We start from the raw sequence: 16943 nt of genomic DNA on the forward strand, positions 1-16943 counted from the left end.
AGCACATGCCCCAGTCGCCATGTCCTCATGTGAATTAAAATAGAAACGGGCGACTTCTGTTTGGTAATATCCCCGGTGGTGGTGGGGTGTACTATTTGTGGTAAAAGGTAAAGGTAAAGGGACCCCTGACCATTAGGTCCAGTCGTGAGCGACTCTGGGGTTGCGGCGCTCATCTCGCTTTATTGGCTGAGGGAGCCGGCGTTCAGCTTCCGGGTCATGTGGCCAGCATGACTAAGCCGCTTCTGGTGAACCAGAGCAGCGCACGGAAACACTGTTTACCTTCCCGCCGGAGCGGTACCTATTTATCTACTTGCACTTTGACATGCTTTCAAACTGCTAGGTTGGCAGGAGCAGGGACCGAGCAATGGGAGCTCACCCCGTCGCGGGGATTCGAACGGCCAACCTTCTGATCGGCAAGTCCTAGGCTCTGTGGTTTAACCCATAGCGCCACCCGGTAAAAAACCATGCAATGAGGTTGAGGGTACGTTCTATCATATGTGGCGGTCTTGTAAAAGGGCAAAAAAAGAGTATTGGGAAATAATTCATAACGAATTGAAAAAAAAAATGTTTAAAAGTACTCCCCCCCAAAAAAAAACAGAGTACTTTTTGTTGGGGATAATTCAGATTGAAATTCCCAGGTGTCAAAAACGGTTATTTATGTATGCCACTAACGTGGCTTGTGTTTGGCTAGCCCAAAAATGGAAAACGAGCGAGGTCCCAACGAAAGAAGAATGGCAACTTAAACTGGTGGAATACGCGCAGCTTGCAGACTTAACATATATGGAATAAGAGAACAAGAAGAATATATGTTTCAAGAAGACTGGAAAATGTTTGTTGAATACATGGGGGGAAATTGTGCACACTTGAAAATGGTGGCAGCATTATGATAAATTCAACAGTGTAAATCAGGCAAAGGCAAACTCGGCCCTCCAGATGTTTTGGGACTACAACTCCCATCATCCCTAGCTAACAGGCCCAGTGGTCCGGGATGATGGGAGTTGTAGTCCCAAAACATCTGGCGGGCCGAGTTTGCCTATGCCTGGTGTAAATAAGTTTTGACAGATGTAATAAAGGAAAACTGAATGGTTTGGTTTATGTAAAACATGCAGGGATTTATGGTTTGCAAAATGAACCACAGAAAGAGAAGAAGGGAGGGAAGCCATTGATATTTTAAGGTTGTTTAAATGAATATTCTAAAATGCAAAACAGAAAAATTTAATAAAAAGTATACAAAAAAAAAGAAAGTCCCCAACACAGGGGCCTGGCTTGCAAATGTATCAGAGAGTAGGACCCCATTACTGCTTACAACCCGGCTTTTAACCTTACAAAGCGATTTAAAGTCTGGTTGTGCTTGCCATAGCTGTCAACTTACAGATCTGAGCATAAGGGATCAGCAGGCAAAATAAGGGATCAACAATTACTTTGATAAAATACATATTTTGTTGCGTTCAAATGGCTTTAAATACCTATTAGGTCCTATAAACTACCATATAGCATATATCCAACACAAAAAAACAGCAACAATTTGTTGTTGACAAAGGACAGCTGGACATAGAAAGGGCCCCATTACCTTCAGTAGCTTATTTAAGGGTCATCCTCAATAAGGGACAGCAGCGGGACATGGCCCTGGGATAAGGGACTGTCCCGCCAAATAAGGGACACTTGACAGCTACGGTACCTGCCCTTACAACAGCCTTGCAAGGTAGGACCCTGTTGTTCCCATTTTACAGATAGCTGTGACTCCTGCACTGCTCTGCAGTCCCAAACGTCTACGCTAGCAAGCTCCTCCAAATAATCAGGTTTTCTGGGGAGGATTTTTCCTGATTTGCTTGCACAAAGTTTACAAGGAGATTAGCAGCGACAGGCGTTTATCTCGTGTCCTCCCTTGACCTGGGGAACTTGTTATAAGCTTTGCAGAGGGAGCCCAGCTCTCCTACGTAACTTTGCTGACGACTCCGAAGTTTACGTCCCCCGTTTCCTTGTAAACTGAGGACCTGGTGGTCTGGTCTGGATATTGGCGCATTAAAAATAGATACTGACAAACACTGAGAGGACCTGGAGTTTGACGAGGGCCTGGGGCTGTCCACCTGCTCTTCTGCTATTTAGAGAAACCACTTCCGTGAAACGAGCGAGGGAACTGTGGCCTTTGCACCAGATAGTTCATGTGTGTCATGTGTTTTTTTGGGGGGGTCACATGCTGCAGCTTCTTTTGCAATTAGGGCAAATTGCTTACAGGCCACTGATTGAGACGTCTAATCGCTAGTTCAGGGACGTTGTTCAGTTTTGACAGACAGCAGAGCTTGCAGGTGGAATAGCCCTGTGGATTCACTGGGATCTGTTATGTGGCAAGTAGCCCTTGCGCCACCTCTTGGTTCCAACCTCACAAGGATCAAATCTGCTGCAATTTTGGGTATCTAACACCAACCCAACTTGCTAAAATGTACAGGACAAGAACTAAAGCGTGTTGGAAATGTAAAGGAAAGGAAGGAAGTTTTGATCACATGAGGCGGAACTGTCAAGAGGTAAAAGCTTACTGGGAAATGATATATAATGAGTTAAAGAAAATCTGAGGGCTCCCTTGGACAAAAAACAAGGACACGAGCCAGGAATACCAGAGCAAAACAGCAGCCAGTAGGCTTGGTCTTTATTGAAGACTGTCACGACAGGACTCCCACCTGCCACAAGGTGGAACAAGATGGACGCTGCGAAGAAAAGAGCCCCCAAACTTTTATTAGCTGCTAATCCCCATGTTACACCCCCCCCCAACTACATCACTAATACATCATGGTTACATCATGAAAAGGGAAGTCTGATGATAATAATATGAGCACCTTGGACCCTGCCCCAAGGTTCTCCTTGCCCTCCACCAAACACCCACAAGTGCAACAGAAGAGATCTTTACATTTCCCTGTTTCCCAGCCAAGTTAATCACACCCTTTTGTCTTCGTCTGGGTTTCTTATTTCTGGAATGGCTACCTGTCTGGCACTCAGTTATCAGGATGCCAGGGATTATCCCTCAGGCAGAGGGGCTGCTGAGTAGCTGAGCTCACATGTCTATAGGAATTTCTGAAGTTTTCCCAGTGAGCCAGTACATAGATACATTTATCATTGGATTCTTACATTTGGTATATCGTGCAGCAAAGGCCCTTTGAATAGAAAGGAAGAAACTGTGATGAAGTGTTTTGTGGGGACAAATCACAAAAGTCACAAAAGTGATTGTGCTGATTTTGGTAGTGGGCTCCATGTCCATGATATCTGCTGGAGGGGCAAAACGCCCCCCCAAACCTATACATAAATTCCTGCAACAGCTAAAACACCAGAAGCTTTCTTATTGGGTATGGTGGGGGATGAGATACCAAAGGGAGATTAAAAGAAACTGTTTATGTATGCAACAACTGCAGCAAGAATTCTTTAACCCCAAAATGGAAGCAACAGAAAGTACCAACGAAAGAAGAGTGAGATGAAGATGATGGACTTTGCAGAACGGGCGAAGCTGACGGACAAAATCCGAAACCAGCAAGACCAAGCATTCCTAAAAGACTGGAGTAAATATATACAATATTTGAAATACCATTGCAAGCAATTACCAACACTAGCAGGGTTGTAAGAGGACTTGTAAAGAGAACCATATTGACCCTTTTATATTTATTTAAAAATTGTGAAATCTTAAAGGAGTGAAATGTAAACTGGAAAATGTATAAAATGTATAAAATAAATGTATAAAATGTATAAAATAAATGTATAAAAGCTCAAAATAAAAAATACTAAGATCATAGCCACTGGTCCCATGACCTCCTGGCAAACAGAAGGGGAAGAAATGGAGGCAGTGAGAGATTTTACTTTCTTGGGCTCCATGATCACTGCAGGTGGTGACAGCAGCCATGAAATTAAAAGACGCCTGCTTCTTGGGAGAAAATGACAATGACAAACCTAGATAGCATCTTAAAAAGCAGAGACATCACCTTGCTGACAAAAGTCTGCCTAGTTAAAGCTATGGTTTTCCCAGTAGTGATGTATGGAAGTGAGAGCTGGACCCTAAAGAAGGCTGATCGCCGAAGAATTGATGCTTTTGAATTATGGTGCTGGAGGAGACTCTTGAGAGTCCCATGGACTGCAAGAAGATCAAACCTCTCCATTCTGAAGGAAATCAGGCCTGAGTGCTCACTGAAAGGACAGATCCTGAAGCTGAGGCTCCAAGACTTCGGCCACCTCATGAGAAGAGAAGACTCCCTGGAAAAGACCCTGATGTTGGGAAAGATGGAGGGCACAAGGAGAAGGGGACGACAGAGGACGAGATGGTTGGACAGTGTTCTCGAAGCTACCAGCATGAGTTTGACCAAACTGCGGGAGGCAGTGGAAGACAGGAGGGCCTGGCGTGCTCTGGTCCAGGGGGTCACGAAGAGTCGGACATGACTAAACAACAACAAATAAATGCTATGATATAAAGTTTAATTTTGAAAACCAGGAGGCAGGAGAGTCGACAAGCTCGTATGAGCAAAGGAAGTAAAGTACCGTATTTATTGCTCTACAAGACGCACCAGACCACAAGACGCACCTAGTTTTTGGAGGAGGAAAACAAGAAAAAAAATATTCTGAATCTCAGAAGCCAGAACAGCAAGAGGGATCGCTGTGCAGCGAAAGCAGCAATCCCTCTTGCTGTTCTGGCTTCTGGGATAGCTGCGCAGCTTGCATTTGGCCCGTAAGACGCACACACATTTCCCCTTACTTTTTAGGAGGGAAAAAGTGAGTCTTATAGAGCAAAAAATACGGTAGATAATGAAGATGTGTCTAAATATGTTAAAATGCAAACTTAATAAAATTCAAAAAACCCCAAACTGCTGCAATTTTGGATGTTGTGTACGGCCTTGCAGGTTTTTGTTGTTTGTTTTTTTACCGAAAAGTGAGATGTGGGACAACGCACAGGTGTTAAGTCCTCACCATTAAATGTTTCCACCTCTCTGCCCTGGAATGGATCTCCTCCCATTTTCTCCCTGCCTCTCTCCCATTTCTGTGTGGCCCTGACTTTTGGCTTTTTCTCACCATTCAAGTGTCTGGTCCTTACTCTTAATCTGCAGCAACACCATTGCAAGACTCACTGCAAAACAGCTTATCTGTTCCTTTTCTCGGGAACAGTGTTGCAAGCATGTTCCTTGGATCGTGGCCCTGCTGTCAGAAGGCAGGAAGGGGCTGATCTGAGGCTCGTCTTGCCAGCCAGCCAGCCAACCAACCCCTTACTGGATTTCTGGGACATCCAGTCCAGGAGAAGGCGTCATCACTTGTTTATAGAACTCCCTGATATTTGATAGCTTCACAGCAATCTGGCCTTGTATCTGATGAGGCAGCAAATTCATATTGCTCCATTGTTTGAGCTCAAAGAGGAGGGGAGGAGAGTGAGAATCCAGGCACTTAATGTGATGTTGGATGGATGGAAGAGGAAGTCCAAGGATGGGCAAAGGGGCATAGCAAAAGTGCCAAATGTTACAGCTGCAGTTTTGAAGTTTGCAGAGGGCAGAGAGGGAAAGATCCATCAGTATCTCTGACAGTGGCACATTCGCACAAAATATAACAGAATATTCGCACCGGGGGTGTTGGGGTGTGTGTCCAGCAGTGTGGAAAATTAAAACTTGTTGGAGGAGTGTAAGGATCATAACAGAGCTATCTATCTTTTCAGTCCAGCAAGGTCAAAATATTTAACAAAGGGATTAGCTTGCTAGGTATCAGGCCAGTGTCCAAATACCACTTGCTGCAAATACCACAGCAGGGGAAGAGATGCTCCCGAGCTCAGATTCTGCTTGGTTTCCTGACTGGCCACTCTGAGAAGAGGACGCTGGACTGGACAGGGCCACTGGCCTGATCCAGCAAAGGCTGTTCTTATGTAGTCCATCTAGTGTAACTTCAGCACAGCAGATGAAAAGCCCTGATGGAATGTTGAACCCAGGGATATGTTCTGAGCACCTCAATGGAATTGAGCCGACAGTCTCTTGCCCTGCTTATTTAGATTATGCATTATATTTGGAAGAAAGGAAGGGAAAGAATCATCTTTCCGCTGCTCAGTCGGCAGACTCTTAATTCTAGAGTCATGGGTTCAAACTGCATGCTGGGCAAAATATTCCTGCGTCGCAGGGTTGGACTAGATGACCCTCGTGATCCCTTCCAACTCTACGATTCTATTAATTTGGGAGTCGGAAATATTTGATGACCGGCTGAAAATCACCTAGAATGGGGGGAGGGGAAATGAGAGCTTTTGAGCCTGAGGGCTGCATTCTCTTTTGGACCACCTTCCGGCCGGACCAGAGACAGAAGTGGGTAATAATTCTAAATTTTAGCATTATATGCCAGGCTATTTTCTACACCCCTCTCTGTCCCCCATTCAGGCAAGTAAGAAGCATTATCAGAGTTCAAGCATACATTTCCAGCGAGGCAAAAACACCTGGGTTGTGAAGTATGACCATCAAGGGCCAAGTGCAGAGATCTGGAGGACTGGATTCGGCCCCCAGGCCTGAGCTTTCCCACTCCTGACTTAATTATCTACTAAGCAGATAACGATCTACCTCCCGCTCACTCCGACACCTGCAGCGCACCCTAGGAGGTTCCAGGATTATATGAACAACTACTGCACAAAACATCACTTATTGAAGAAACACGCTCGAGGTCACAAAAATATAAATGCCGTTTTATTGTAAAAAAAGACAGAGAGACTCGCAAGTCTTTAAAAAAACTCTTTACAAATAAATTAGCATGATTTCCCTTTAGGGCAGATACTTTTCAAGGCCCAGTGTGCTTTTTAAAAAACTGACTTAAAAATATATATATATGTAAATATGTGAAGATATTTATATCCACAATATTGCCTGTATTTTAACAAAAAAGTGCAACAATTTTATTTGCATATAAACTGTTCTGATCCTGGTGGACGTGCACAACCTACTTGGGTGTGCATTTAGCCAAGTTTGCAAACGGAGGGTCTATGCTGGGCAAGTCTCCCACGTTCACGAAACTCAGCAGGAAAGAGCAGCTACAGGAAGGTTTTTGTCTGAGTCCTTTGCACTGCCCTTTTGCATGTTGTCAAGTGTACCCGGATATACATGAGACCCGTAACCCCGGGCTGAGTTCTAAAGGACTGCGAGGATAAGAAACGCAACGCGGCAACTTTCATCGCTCGCGCCAGACTCTCAGGCGCTGTCTGCTTCTGCTCGGAAAGGCGATTCTGTCCTGTTTGAACGTTTGGAAAACAATGAAGCAAACGTCATGGCCTCCAAGTTGTGAGATGTCACACGAATCCCAGGCCTACAAGGGTGGAACGGGGTGGAAGTCTGACCAGCCCCAGACTTTACTGTAGCTCCTTCCCCACACCAGCACTGCCCTCTGGGAAACTGGGCACCCGGCGCAATGATAGGAAGGACACCCAGGGCAAATCTCCAGAATGGTGCAGGGCCTCTCACATCACTTGGTATAGTGGGGGAAGGAGCAGCACTGCTGCAACAGCTCCTGGGGTAAGAACACAGGCTAGGAGAAGGAGCTGAACGCGGGAAGGAACTGAACTTTAGCTCCTGGCAGAGCTTGGATCCAGAGTGTAGGCAGGGATCTGCCATTGCCTGTAACCTAATTCCTTGGCTTATTTGACTAATGCCACACGCCCTTCTAGGAGGAATGGACAGACCTCGTATGAGGCTCAGGAAGAGGGCAGGCTGCTTCTCTGGTATACAGCAACAGATGGGTCTCCCGCTTTCACACCAGGCTCAGAACTCCCATACGGATTCAGAAAGGGCTTGTGTGGCTCCTCAAGAATCATTTTTCTCCCGGGGCTCCTTGAGATGTGTGCTTGCTACGGCAGCCCAAACGAGCCAGAAGTTTACAGCAAGCCCAAGCAACCACCTTTCTCAGAAGCTTCACAGCCTTTCAGCCGTCACTGATGGACCTCCCTGCCCCCCGCGTTCCGCTACTGCTTTTTGGAGAACTGGGCTGAAAATATCCGAGCGATCCTTCTCATTTCCTTTTCCGGGAGCTCGTCTGGCGTCAGGCTCGGGTTGTGACGGGCCGGCCTTCGGTTAGGGATTCTCCCGGCAGCAGCAACGGCGGCGCCACTTCCAGCCTGAAACAGAAAGTGATGTTGCACCAACTTCCTCTGAAGACACAGAAACTGCGGATCTTTGCTAATCATAAGAACGTGGGAAGCTGCCTTAAAGGGAGTCAGGCTGCAGCAGTGGGTGGCAGGGGGCCTTTCTCAGCAGGTTTTATACGCCAGGGACCGATTGCAAAGGCTGCTGGCCTGGCAGATCTTCCTTGCCCTTCCATCCTCCAACCTGCCTGGTGGGATTCCAGGTGTGCCCCCTCCCCGGTTTCAGTGGCCCACAGTCTTTAGCTCCTAAGAGCAGAATAAAATGAAACCTTACGGCCCTTTCTTTTTATTCAAGCCTTCAGGGAAACCTAGGTGTCAAGAGTCCTGTTTGAGCACCCATGGGTGTAAATTTTTTTATTTATTTTCAAGAATAATAATATCTAGTTGCAGAAGAATAAGGGGTTTTTCATTCTTCAGTCAGTAACGGTGATTGCAAAGGTTGATGAATGCAATATTTCACACACACACGAACAAATACCGTATTTTTCGCTCTATAACACGCACCCGACCATAACACGCACGTAGTTTTTAGAGGAGGAAAATCCGTAGGCATGCCACCCGTAGGCATTTCCTCCATAACACGCACAGACATTTCCCCTTACTTTCTAGGAGGAAAAAAGTGAGTGTTATGGTGCAAAAAATACGGTAACTACTTTGAGGTCCAGCTCCAAGGGCCTTCTGGTGTTTCCCTCACTGTGAGAAGCAGCAAGGTTAAAAAAAGTTAAAGAACCCCAGTCAAAGGCAACTCAGGGGTGCGGCTCTTGTCTCACTTCAGACCAAGGGAGCTGGCATGAAGTAAAGTTACAGGGAACCAGGCAGAGGGCCTTCTCGGTAGTGGCGCCCGCCCTGTGGAACGCCCTCCCATCAGATGTCAAAGCGATAAACAACTACCTGACATTCAGAAGACATCTGAAGGCAGCCCTGTTCAGGGAAGTTTTTAATATGTGACATTTTAGTGTATTTTTCATCTTTGTTGGAAGCCGCCCAGAGTAATAATAATTAATAATAATAATAATAATAATAATAATAATAATAATAATAATTAGCCCTGTTCAGGGATGTTGATATTTTATTGTTTTAAAAAATATTTTGTTGGGAGCTGCTGAGAGTTGCTGGGGCAACCCAGTCAGATGAGCAGTTTATAAATAATAAAATTATTATTATTATTATTATTATTATTATTATTATTATTATTATTATTATTATTAACACACACACACCCTGCTGCCACAAGACCCCTCCTGCCCTTAAGCACCCATGTTTGGTGATCTTAGCCACCGATTCTGAACACTGCAACCTGTCCTGAGCTGTTGCTAAAAGGACGAGTTCAAAATCCAAAACAGATGACACTTGCGTCATTTTTAAACGCCTGTTTCATATCTATATCTATCTGTATGCTTAAGTTTGAGTCACATAAACGTTAATGCTGCTCTCAAGCAGCTCGTTCTCTCTCTCCATGCTATCTTCCAAGGCGAGTGGCTGCTGTTGAAACATTTGAGAACGCTGAAGTTGCAGAACTTGCAGCCAGCTCCATCCGGCCTGGAGCTCGTGTTTTTGACCTCTGTACAGCTTTAGCTAGCAAGCAATGCAGGATACAGAAAATGAGAAATGTGAACTTGGGCGTTTCCTAAAGCCTCCTTTGCCACAGGGTCTGCCCACCTTTCCAACTTGACATGCCTGAGAGCAGCTTAGCATGTTTCCTGTTTCAACACCAGGCCTGTGAATTCAGGTTGATCGGAGCTGACGGGATCCGGCTTGGCATTCAAGAACACTCGCCTCCTCTTTCTGGGTCACTTAAAGATAAGTCACCTGGCAGCTGTCCAGCCCAGGCAGCTGCCTAATGCCGTAAGGCAGCAATTCACAGCAGCCCCACAGGCTTTATAATAGGGCGACTCACAGAATGCTAGCGTTGGAAGGGATCCAAAGGGTCATCTAGTCTAACGCCGTGCAATGCAATCACAGCCAAGGAATCTCTCCAGTAAGCTTTGCAATACAAGTGTCTCGGCTGTGGAAAAGGCCAAAATTGAAGCCCCTCGCAGCAGGAAGCATCTTAAACTTGCAACGCTTAGGGCAGGGGTAGGCAAACTAAGGCCCAGGGGCCGGATCCAGCCCAATCGCCTTCTCAGTCCGGCCCACGGACGGTCTGGGAATCAGCGTGTTTTTACATGAGTAGAATGTGTCCTTTTGTTTAAAATGCATCTCTGGGTTATTTGTGGGGCATAGGAATTCGTTCATTCCCTCCCCCCCCCCCAATAGTCTGGCCCACATGGTCTGAGGAATGGTGGACCGGCCCATGGCTGAAAAAGGTTGCTGACCCCTGATTTAGGGGGTTTATAGAGCCACGGATGCTTCCAGGCAAAGCCAACTTTACAAGCCAGAACTGAAGAGTTGCATGATTCCATCTGTGCGATAATATTCATTTGTAGTGACTGAGTATGAACTAGGAGCTTTATCCCAAAGGGAAAGAAGTTGAATCAGATCAGCTGAAGAGTTCAAGAACGAAGGCTCTATAGCAGCCTCTGCAATCTGGTCCCGTCCAGATGTGTTGGACTACAACTCCCATCCGCCCCAGTTGGTTGAGGTTGATACGAGTTGTAGTCCAAAACACACGGAGGGCACCAGGTGGACAGAGGAGGCTCTTTGGCAGGGTTTCCCAAATTTGGGTTTCCTTTTTTTGTGTGTGGACTACAATTCCCACCATCCCTAGCTAGCAGGGCCAGTGGTCAGCGATGATGGGAATTGTAGTCCAAAAACAGCTGGATGCCTGAGTTTGGGAAACCTTGCTCTCGAATAACAAAGCAACAGGCAGCAAGATCTATGCAGGGCCAAATCTTATTCGCTGGACAAGGAACACACAACACGGCTGCCTTTCTCTGGAGCTCACCTCACCCCACAGCGCAGCTGCTGCACAACCTCTGCACTCGTTTCATCAGCGAATGGCACCAGCTAATGAAGATCACCCAAAATTTGCCATGGCACCAGATGGTTGCTTTTCCCAGCAGCTTCGGTTTACACCCATTCCACCCTTTTTGGGAAGAACGTCTTCACTCTGCATAGTTTTCAGGGCAGCTTTTGCACTCACGTTGTGTTTACGCCATCCCTTGCCAGGGAAAAGCGCTTGGGCAGGTGCAGCTCAGGGAATGTGTGCAAACACCAGTTAACACCTCCCACGCCTGGCTCATCTTTTTTTCTACAGGGCTTGCTGCCAAATGCAGTCATAAAGTGGTACCTCGGGTTAAGAACTTAATTCGTTTCGGAGGTCCGTTCTTAACCTAAAACTGTTCTTAACCTGAAGCACCACTTTAGCTAATGGGGCCTCTCACTGCCGCCGCTGTGCGATTTCCATTCTCATCCCGAAGCAAAGTTCTTAACTCGAGGTACTATTTCTGGGTTAGCGGAATCTGTAACCTGAAGCGTCTGTAACCTGAAGCGTCTGTAACCCGAGGTACCACTGTACAGGGACTCTATGGCCTCACTGCGAGAAATGAGGTTACAGGGAACCAGGCAGAGAGCCTTTTTGGTAGTGGCGCCCGCCCTGTGGAACGCCCTCCCTTCAGATGTGAAGGAAATAAGCAGCTATCCTATCTGGTTTATCTTATATGGTTTTGGAACGCTTTGGTTTTGGAACGGACTTCTGGAATGGACTAAGTTTGAGAACCAAGGTACCACTGTAGAAGCTGTCAGCATGCCATAGCAGCCACATCCTAGGAACAGCTTCAAGTGGCTGGCTAAACCAGGTGGTGTGACTGGAACTTGAGTATATATACCCTTTTGAGGATAATTCCATGGCTGCCTCATTTAATATCAGATCCTGCTCATTTTATCAGGCTCACAAGTTTCTGCCTCCAGTTTTATCCAAGCAAGAAGTTCCCTCTTTTGCAGATGTTCTTTATAGCGTTCCCCCACCACTCACCTCCATAGGCCATAGGGCAGGGGGGAATGAACCCATTAAACTTGCTTTGACGACCAGCAGCTGATAGGTCTGGCTACCATAACAACAAGAACTTGCCTGGTGAAACTTACACCAGCTCCCTGGATTTATGGGGATGGTGTAAACAACATTTAGAGACCAGGCTATAAAAAACCCAAACACCTGATGCTTTAAGGAAACTTCTTCCAAAGAAGCCAGCATTCCCTTTCAAAGCAAGCAGTTTGCAAGAGGTACATTTGTGCACTTATAAATTAGCAACCAACTGTATTTTGATGTATTATTTATGCACACCGATCCCTTCCTAAGATTTTTAGTGCTCTCTCAGCTTTAACAGCCCGCCTGGCCTTCTCGCTCAGCAGCTTTTAGCTGTAAGCTCATTTGTTAAGCCAACGTCTCCTGCCAATTCCTGAAAATTCAACAGCAGCTTCTGCAAGTCCCTGCCCTCATTTCGTTCACTGATCTCTGAACCACAGACCTCTCGGCTCTAGATTCAACCCCCAGTACCGTTCGTGTCAGCGTAAATACACCAGAAACTCGCCCCACTGCAGTGATGACAGCTGCCTGTGGTTGTGCGAAGGAGCGAGTTGTCTGGAATTCATTCGGATCGACTTTTCAGGGCCATCACAACTCAGCAGGCTGATTTAGGGCACAATCCAAATCCCTGGCCAATGGCTGGGGGTGGCTGAGCTTGATGGAGTGGATTAGCCACCGTTGTATTGACTGTGCTCCAGTTTGCAGTGGCTAGAGCTGAAAGGGGGTGGGGGGAGAGGAGGGGAGGAAGCGCCTCTTTGCTGTGCCAGCATCCAGGCTAGCAAAGAAGCCTGGATTAGGTCCATTGCCATCATCTGACGGCAGCAAAGCTCTCTTAGGATCATCCGGATCCAGTGATGGCCTAGTCCCATCCCCTTAACACTCCGGGGCGATCCTGCTGGCCGCCATTTGGGCATTCACTGGTAAGGCTCCCCTGCTGGCAGGGCGCGTCCGTCACATCCAAATTCCTTCCAGCATGGTGGTGCACTTGGGGTCTGAACTGCTCTGTTAGTGTGATGGCCTGGGACTCGGAACCGGGAGAGTCTCGGTCCACACTGGATCCTCTGCCTCAGGTGGCATCTGAACCGAGTCTGGGGCCTGATCCTGAAGAGTCCCAGTCTGCACAGGTTCCCCTGCAACAAGCACCAGCTGGGCCGAGTGAGGGGCCTGAGCCTGCCCTGGCTCCAGATGTGGGGATGACCTCGTTGCCTTCAGCTGGGCCATCACTTACAGCTGCTCCACTACCGGTTGGGTCAGGGGAGGCTGAGGCGGCCTCTGGGTCTAGTAACCCACCGACGTCTCCTGAGCTGCAGAGACTAAGGTCTGAGAGAAGGAGAGACCTGAGTACTCGCAGGAGGAGTGCTCGCCTTCGGGCAAAACAGGGAGGTGAGTCGCCAGGGGATCAGGACCGGCTGTTACCCCATCAGTGATAAAAGGCTGCTGGAGCCTGCCCCAGGTTGCGGGAACAACATTGCTGCTTGCTAGAACCTGCCTGTTACCCTGTGCCTGACCTAGGCTGGTTTCCTGCCTTGGCCCTGTTGGACTGACTCCTCGCGGAATCCTTGGGTTCGGGACCAGACCTGGACCGCGTTGCTCAGGTTACTCCCAGGCCCAGCAGAGTTAGATCCCTTAAACAGTTTTAAATATTCTCTGCCCACTTTCTCCACCCCACATCAGCACAGAATCTTCTGGGTCAAGAAAAAACCCAACTCGTGCAACTTACAAATTATGCCAATCAAGTCACTGAAAAACAAAAAGAGCCAAGTGCCCTGCGGAATCAGATTTAGGGCCCACCAACATTTGGTTTCCTCTAGTGGTTTGGCCGCAGTCCTCCAGGAAGCAGCGGAAGGAAAGCCACAGGCCTCCCTGTTGTAATTTCTCAGCATTTGGCATTCAGATATATTGACTGCCCCTGAGCACAAAGGTTTTACCTAACTGTCGTGGGCCAACAACCGTTAATGGCAACCTGTTTGCACATAATTTGCTAACTGTGCATCGCTCCTCCTTTTTTCCATTAATGGGAAAGGGCACCTCTTGGATCAATGGAATTCCTTCTTCCACTCAACCCTGCTTCCTAGATTCCACCAAACACAAGGCCATCTTCACAGCATTTATGGCTAAAAGCTTTCTTTCTTAGAAATGTCCTCTGGATGCTGGGCCTGGCAGTAGACTCCAGGATTGTGAGGACCGTATTCCTGCACGCACACAACTCTGCCTGTGGGGCCTCTGACTCTGCAAAGCCCTTTCCTTTGCAAGGCCTAGCCTGCCCAATTGTACTTGAAAGTCCTAGTTATTGGCATCCGTCCATCTCAAGAGACAACGTAGTGCATCTCCGGGGTGAAGTCAAACCGCTGAAGAATCACAGCGCCTGGTGTGGCTGCATAGACCGGTAACTTCTAACTGCTGCCTCCTGCAATGTTTTAGTGACTTCTGTGGGGTACAAGCCTGGGAAGTGTGTCTGGAGGTCCTGGGCTGCTCTGATGACAAGACCCGTCTCTCAGTCTTGCTGATGTGGTCCAAAGGAAAGCAGAGCAATACATTTGGCACCAGCTTGGCTGCAGGAGTTGCCGGAAGGAGGCGTACAAGGCCTCAGGGACTCCACTCTGGATTTGTGTAGTGTTCACGCCTTAGCCTTTTCTTCTCCCAAAGATATCCCACAAGGCAATGGGTAACTGGCTCTATTAGTGGGTTCATATCCCTATATGGACCACAGCAATGGACCCAAGTCCACCCTTCCTTCCTTCCTTCCTTCCTTCCTTCCTTCCTTCCTTCCTTCCTTCCTTCGAGTTGGGGCAGGGCCAGGTTCCTCTACCCACCTCCCCTGTAAAGCCACCACATACCTGGATGAACAATATTAATAATAATATTACAGTATAATAATTTATAATTTATACCCTGCCCATCTGGCCACTCTGGGCGGCTCCCAACCAAATATTAAAAACACAATACAGCATTAAACACTTAAAACTTCCCTAAACAGGGCTGCCTTCAGATATCTTCTAAAAGTCAGATAGTTGTTTATTTCCTTAACATCTGACGGGAGGGCGTTCCACAGGGCGGGCGCCACCACCGAGAAGGCCCTCTACCTGGTTCCCTGCAACCTCACTTCTCGCAGGGAGGGAACCGCCAGAAGGCCCTCGGAGCTGGACCTCAGTGTCCGGGGCTGAATGATGGGTGTGGAGTCGCTCCTTCAGGTCTACTGGGCTGAGGCCATTTAGGGCTTTAAAAGTTAGCACCAAGTTAGTGTGCTTGGAAACGTACTAGGAGCCAATGTAGGTCTTTCAGGACCAGTGTTATATGGTCTTGGTGGCCATCCCATAAAATTCAAGGGGAAAACAAACAAATCACTGAGCCCTCTGCCTAGGCTCCTGCTTGAAGGAAAGGCTGGGGAGAAAGCACAAGAGGCCATTCTACTTACTTTAACAGCAGCGGCCAGTGGAGTAGGAGGAGTGATGCTGAGCAGTCGCATGGAGGCTTCTAGATCCTGCGGTGGAAGGAAGAAGTTGGGGACGACCACGGGGTCAGATCTGAAAGGCAGCGTTAAGGAAGAGACTCTGGAAGCAGGTTGGGAGTCCTGCTGGTGCCGCACTGCAGCAAATTCCTCTGCATGCCCTAATGGGAAAGGGCAGAGGCTGCATAGCTGCTGCGTCTGCTGCTCTGGGCCTGTTGGTGCAAGGCAGCCACTTTGTGTGCATGTCCACAGCAATGCCTTCTGCAAAAAAACTTTTTTGGGTGGATAGGTGGAGAACAACACGGAGGGTGGCCATTCTTACACTCTGTGTGACTCTCATCTTAAGCAGACTGCTGGACAGAGTGGAGTCCTGAGGCCTTATACGTCTCCTTCTGGCAACTCCTGCAGCCAGGCTGGTGCCAAATGTATCTGGCACCTCTCTTTGTAAGACTAAACTTCTTTTCTTACCTGAAAGGCCTGTATCTTCCCCCTTGGGCCCAGGAGTGATATGCCTCCAATTTTTGCAGACAGCAAGATGCTGCCTTGTAGCAGCTCAGGCTATTTGCCCATCTATCTAGCCTAGTACAGTGGTACCTTGGTTCTCAAATGGCTTGGCTTCCAAAGAAATCGGCTCCTGAATGCTGCAAACCCAGAAGTGTTCCAGTTTGCAAACTTTTTTTGAAGCCAAACATCCGACGCGGCTTCCGATCGACTGCAGGAAGCTCCTGCAGGCCAATTGGAAGCCGCGTCTTGGTTCTCGAACGCTTTCGGGAGTTGAACAGACTCCCGGAATGGATTAAGTTCAAGAACTAAGGTTCCACTGTATTGTATAACTGTTGGTGCCTTCCCCCCCGCTCCAGCCCAGGTCTTTTCCCTGTTGCCTGCTACCCCAAACTCTTTATGTCTGGAGGGGCAGGGGTTGAGTTTTGGGGGTTTCCACCTGCAAAGTGAGTGTTCTAGCAATGATCTACATTGCCTCTCCAAACTGTTTTTCTGGTGAAGACTTCTGTGCAACTCACTTTAAGCTGGGTCTTTACAAGCCAGGATTGTCTGCTGCCCAGATAGCATTTCTTCAGTATCTCAGTTTCTGTGTCTGAGATCATTTTAAATGGAAAGGAAGGTTGCTCTGCCACTGACCTATGGGCCCTTCATCTTGCGTGCCCCTAGATGCAGAACCGGCGTAACAGGAAGAGCCAAAATGTGGCACCAACATCATCCCAATCTATTCCTCCCCCCCCCCCCAGTGTGGTAACAAAAATCTGCACCACCTTGACATTAGCTTCCTGTGAAGGTGAGTTATGGGAATCTTTAAGATCTCAGCAGTGAGAAGGCTCACTGTCGGGGAATCTTAAGGGTACTAGGGTGATGTCCTGGGGCTGCATGCACTAATCCCAATCCAGTTACATCCTGCG

At 47.7% G+C, this 16943-nt stretch overlaps 1 protein-coding gene across 3 annotated transcripts in view; it reads right to left on the reverse strand.

Moving 5' to 3' along the window:
- Positions 1-6652: 6652 nt before the first annotated feature.
- C2CD3 (C2 domain containing 3 centriole elongation regulator) overlaps positions 6653-16943 on the reverse strand; it is a 67704-nt gene continuing 57413 nt past the window's right edge. For all 3 annotated transcript variants that reach the window (XM_081197265.1, XM_081197264.1, XM_081197263.1), the window contains 2 exons: positions 15499-15607; positions 6653-8092 (listed from right to left, as the gene is read on the reverse strand). In XM_081197265.1, coding sequence (XP_081053391.1) covers positions 7940-8092; positions 15499-15607 — 262 coding nt within the window. In that variant the 3' untranslated portion in view covers positions 6653-7939. The remainder of the gene's footprint in view (positions 8093-15498; positions 15608-16943) is intronic.

The sequence above is a fragment of the Podarcis bocagei genome (genome assembly GCF_964188305.1).
Source record: "Podarcis bocagei genome assembly, chromosome: 6".
NCBI classification, from domain to species: Eukaryota; Metazoa; Chordata; class Lepidosauria; order Squamata; family Lacertidae; genus Podarcis; species Podarcis bocagei.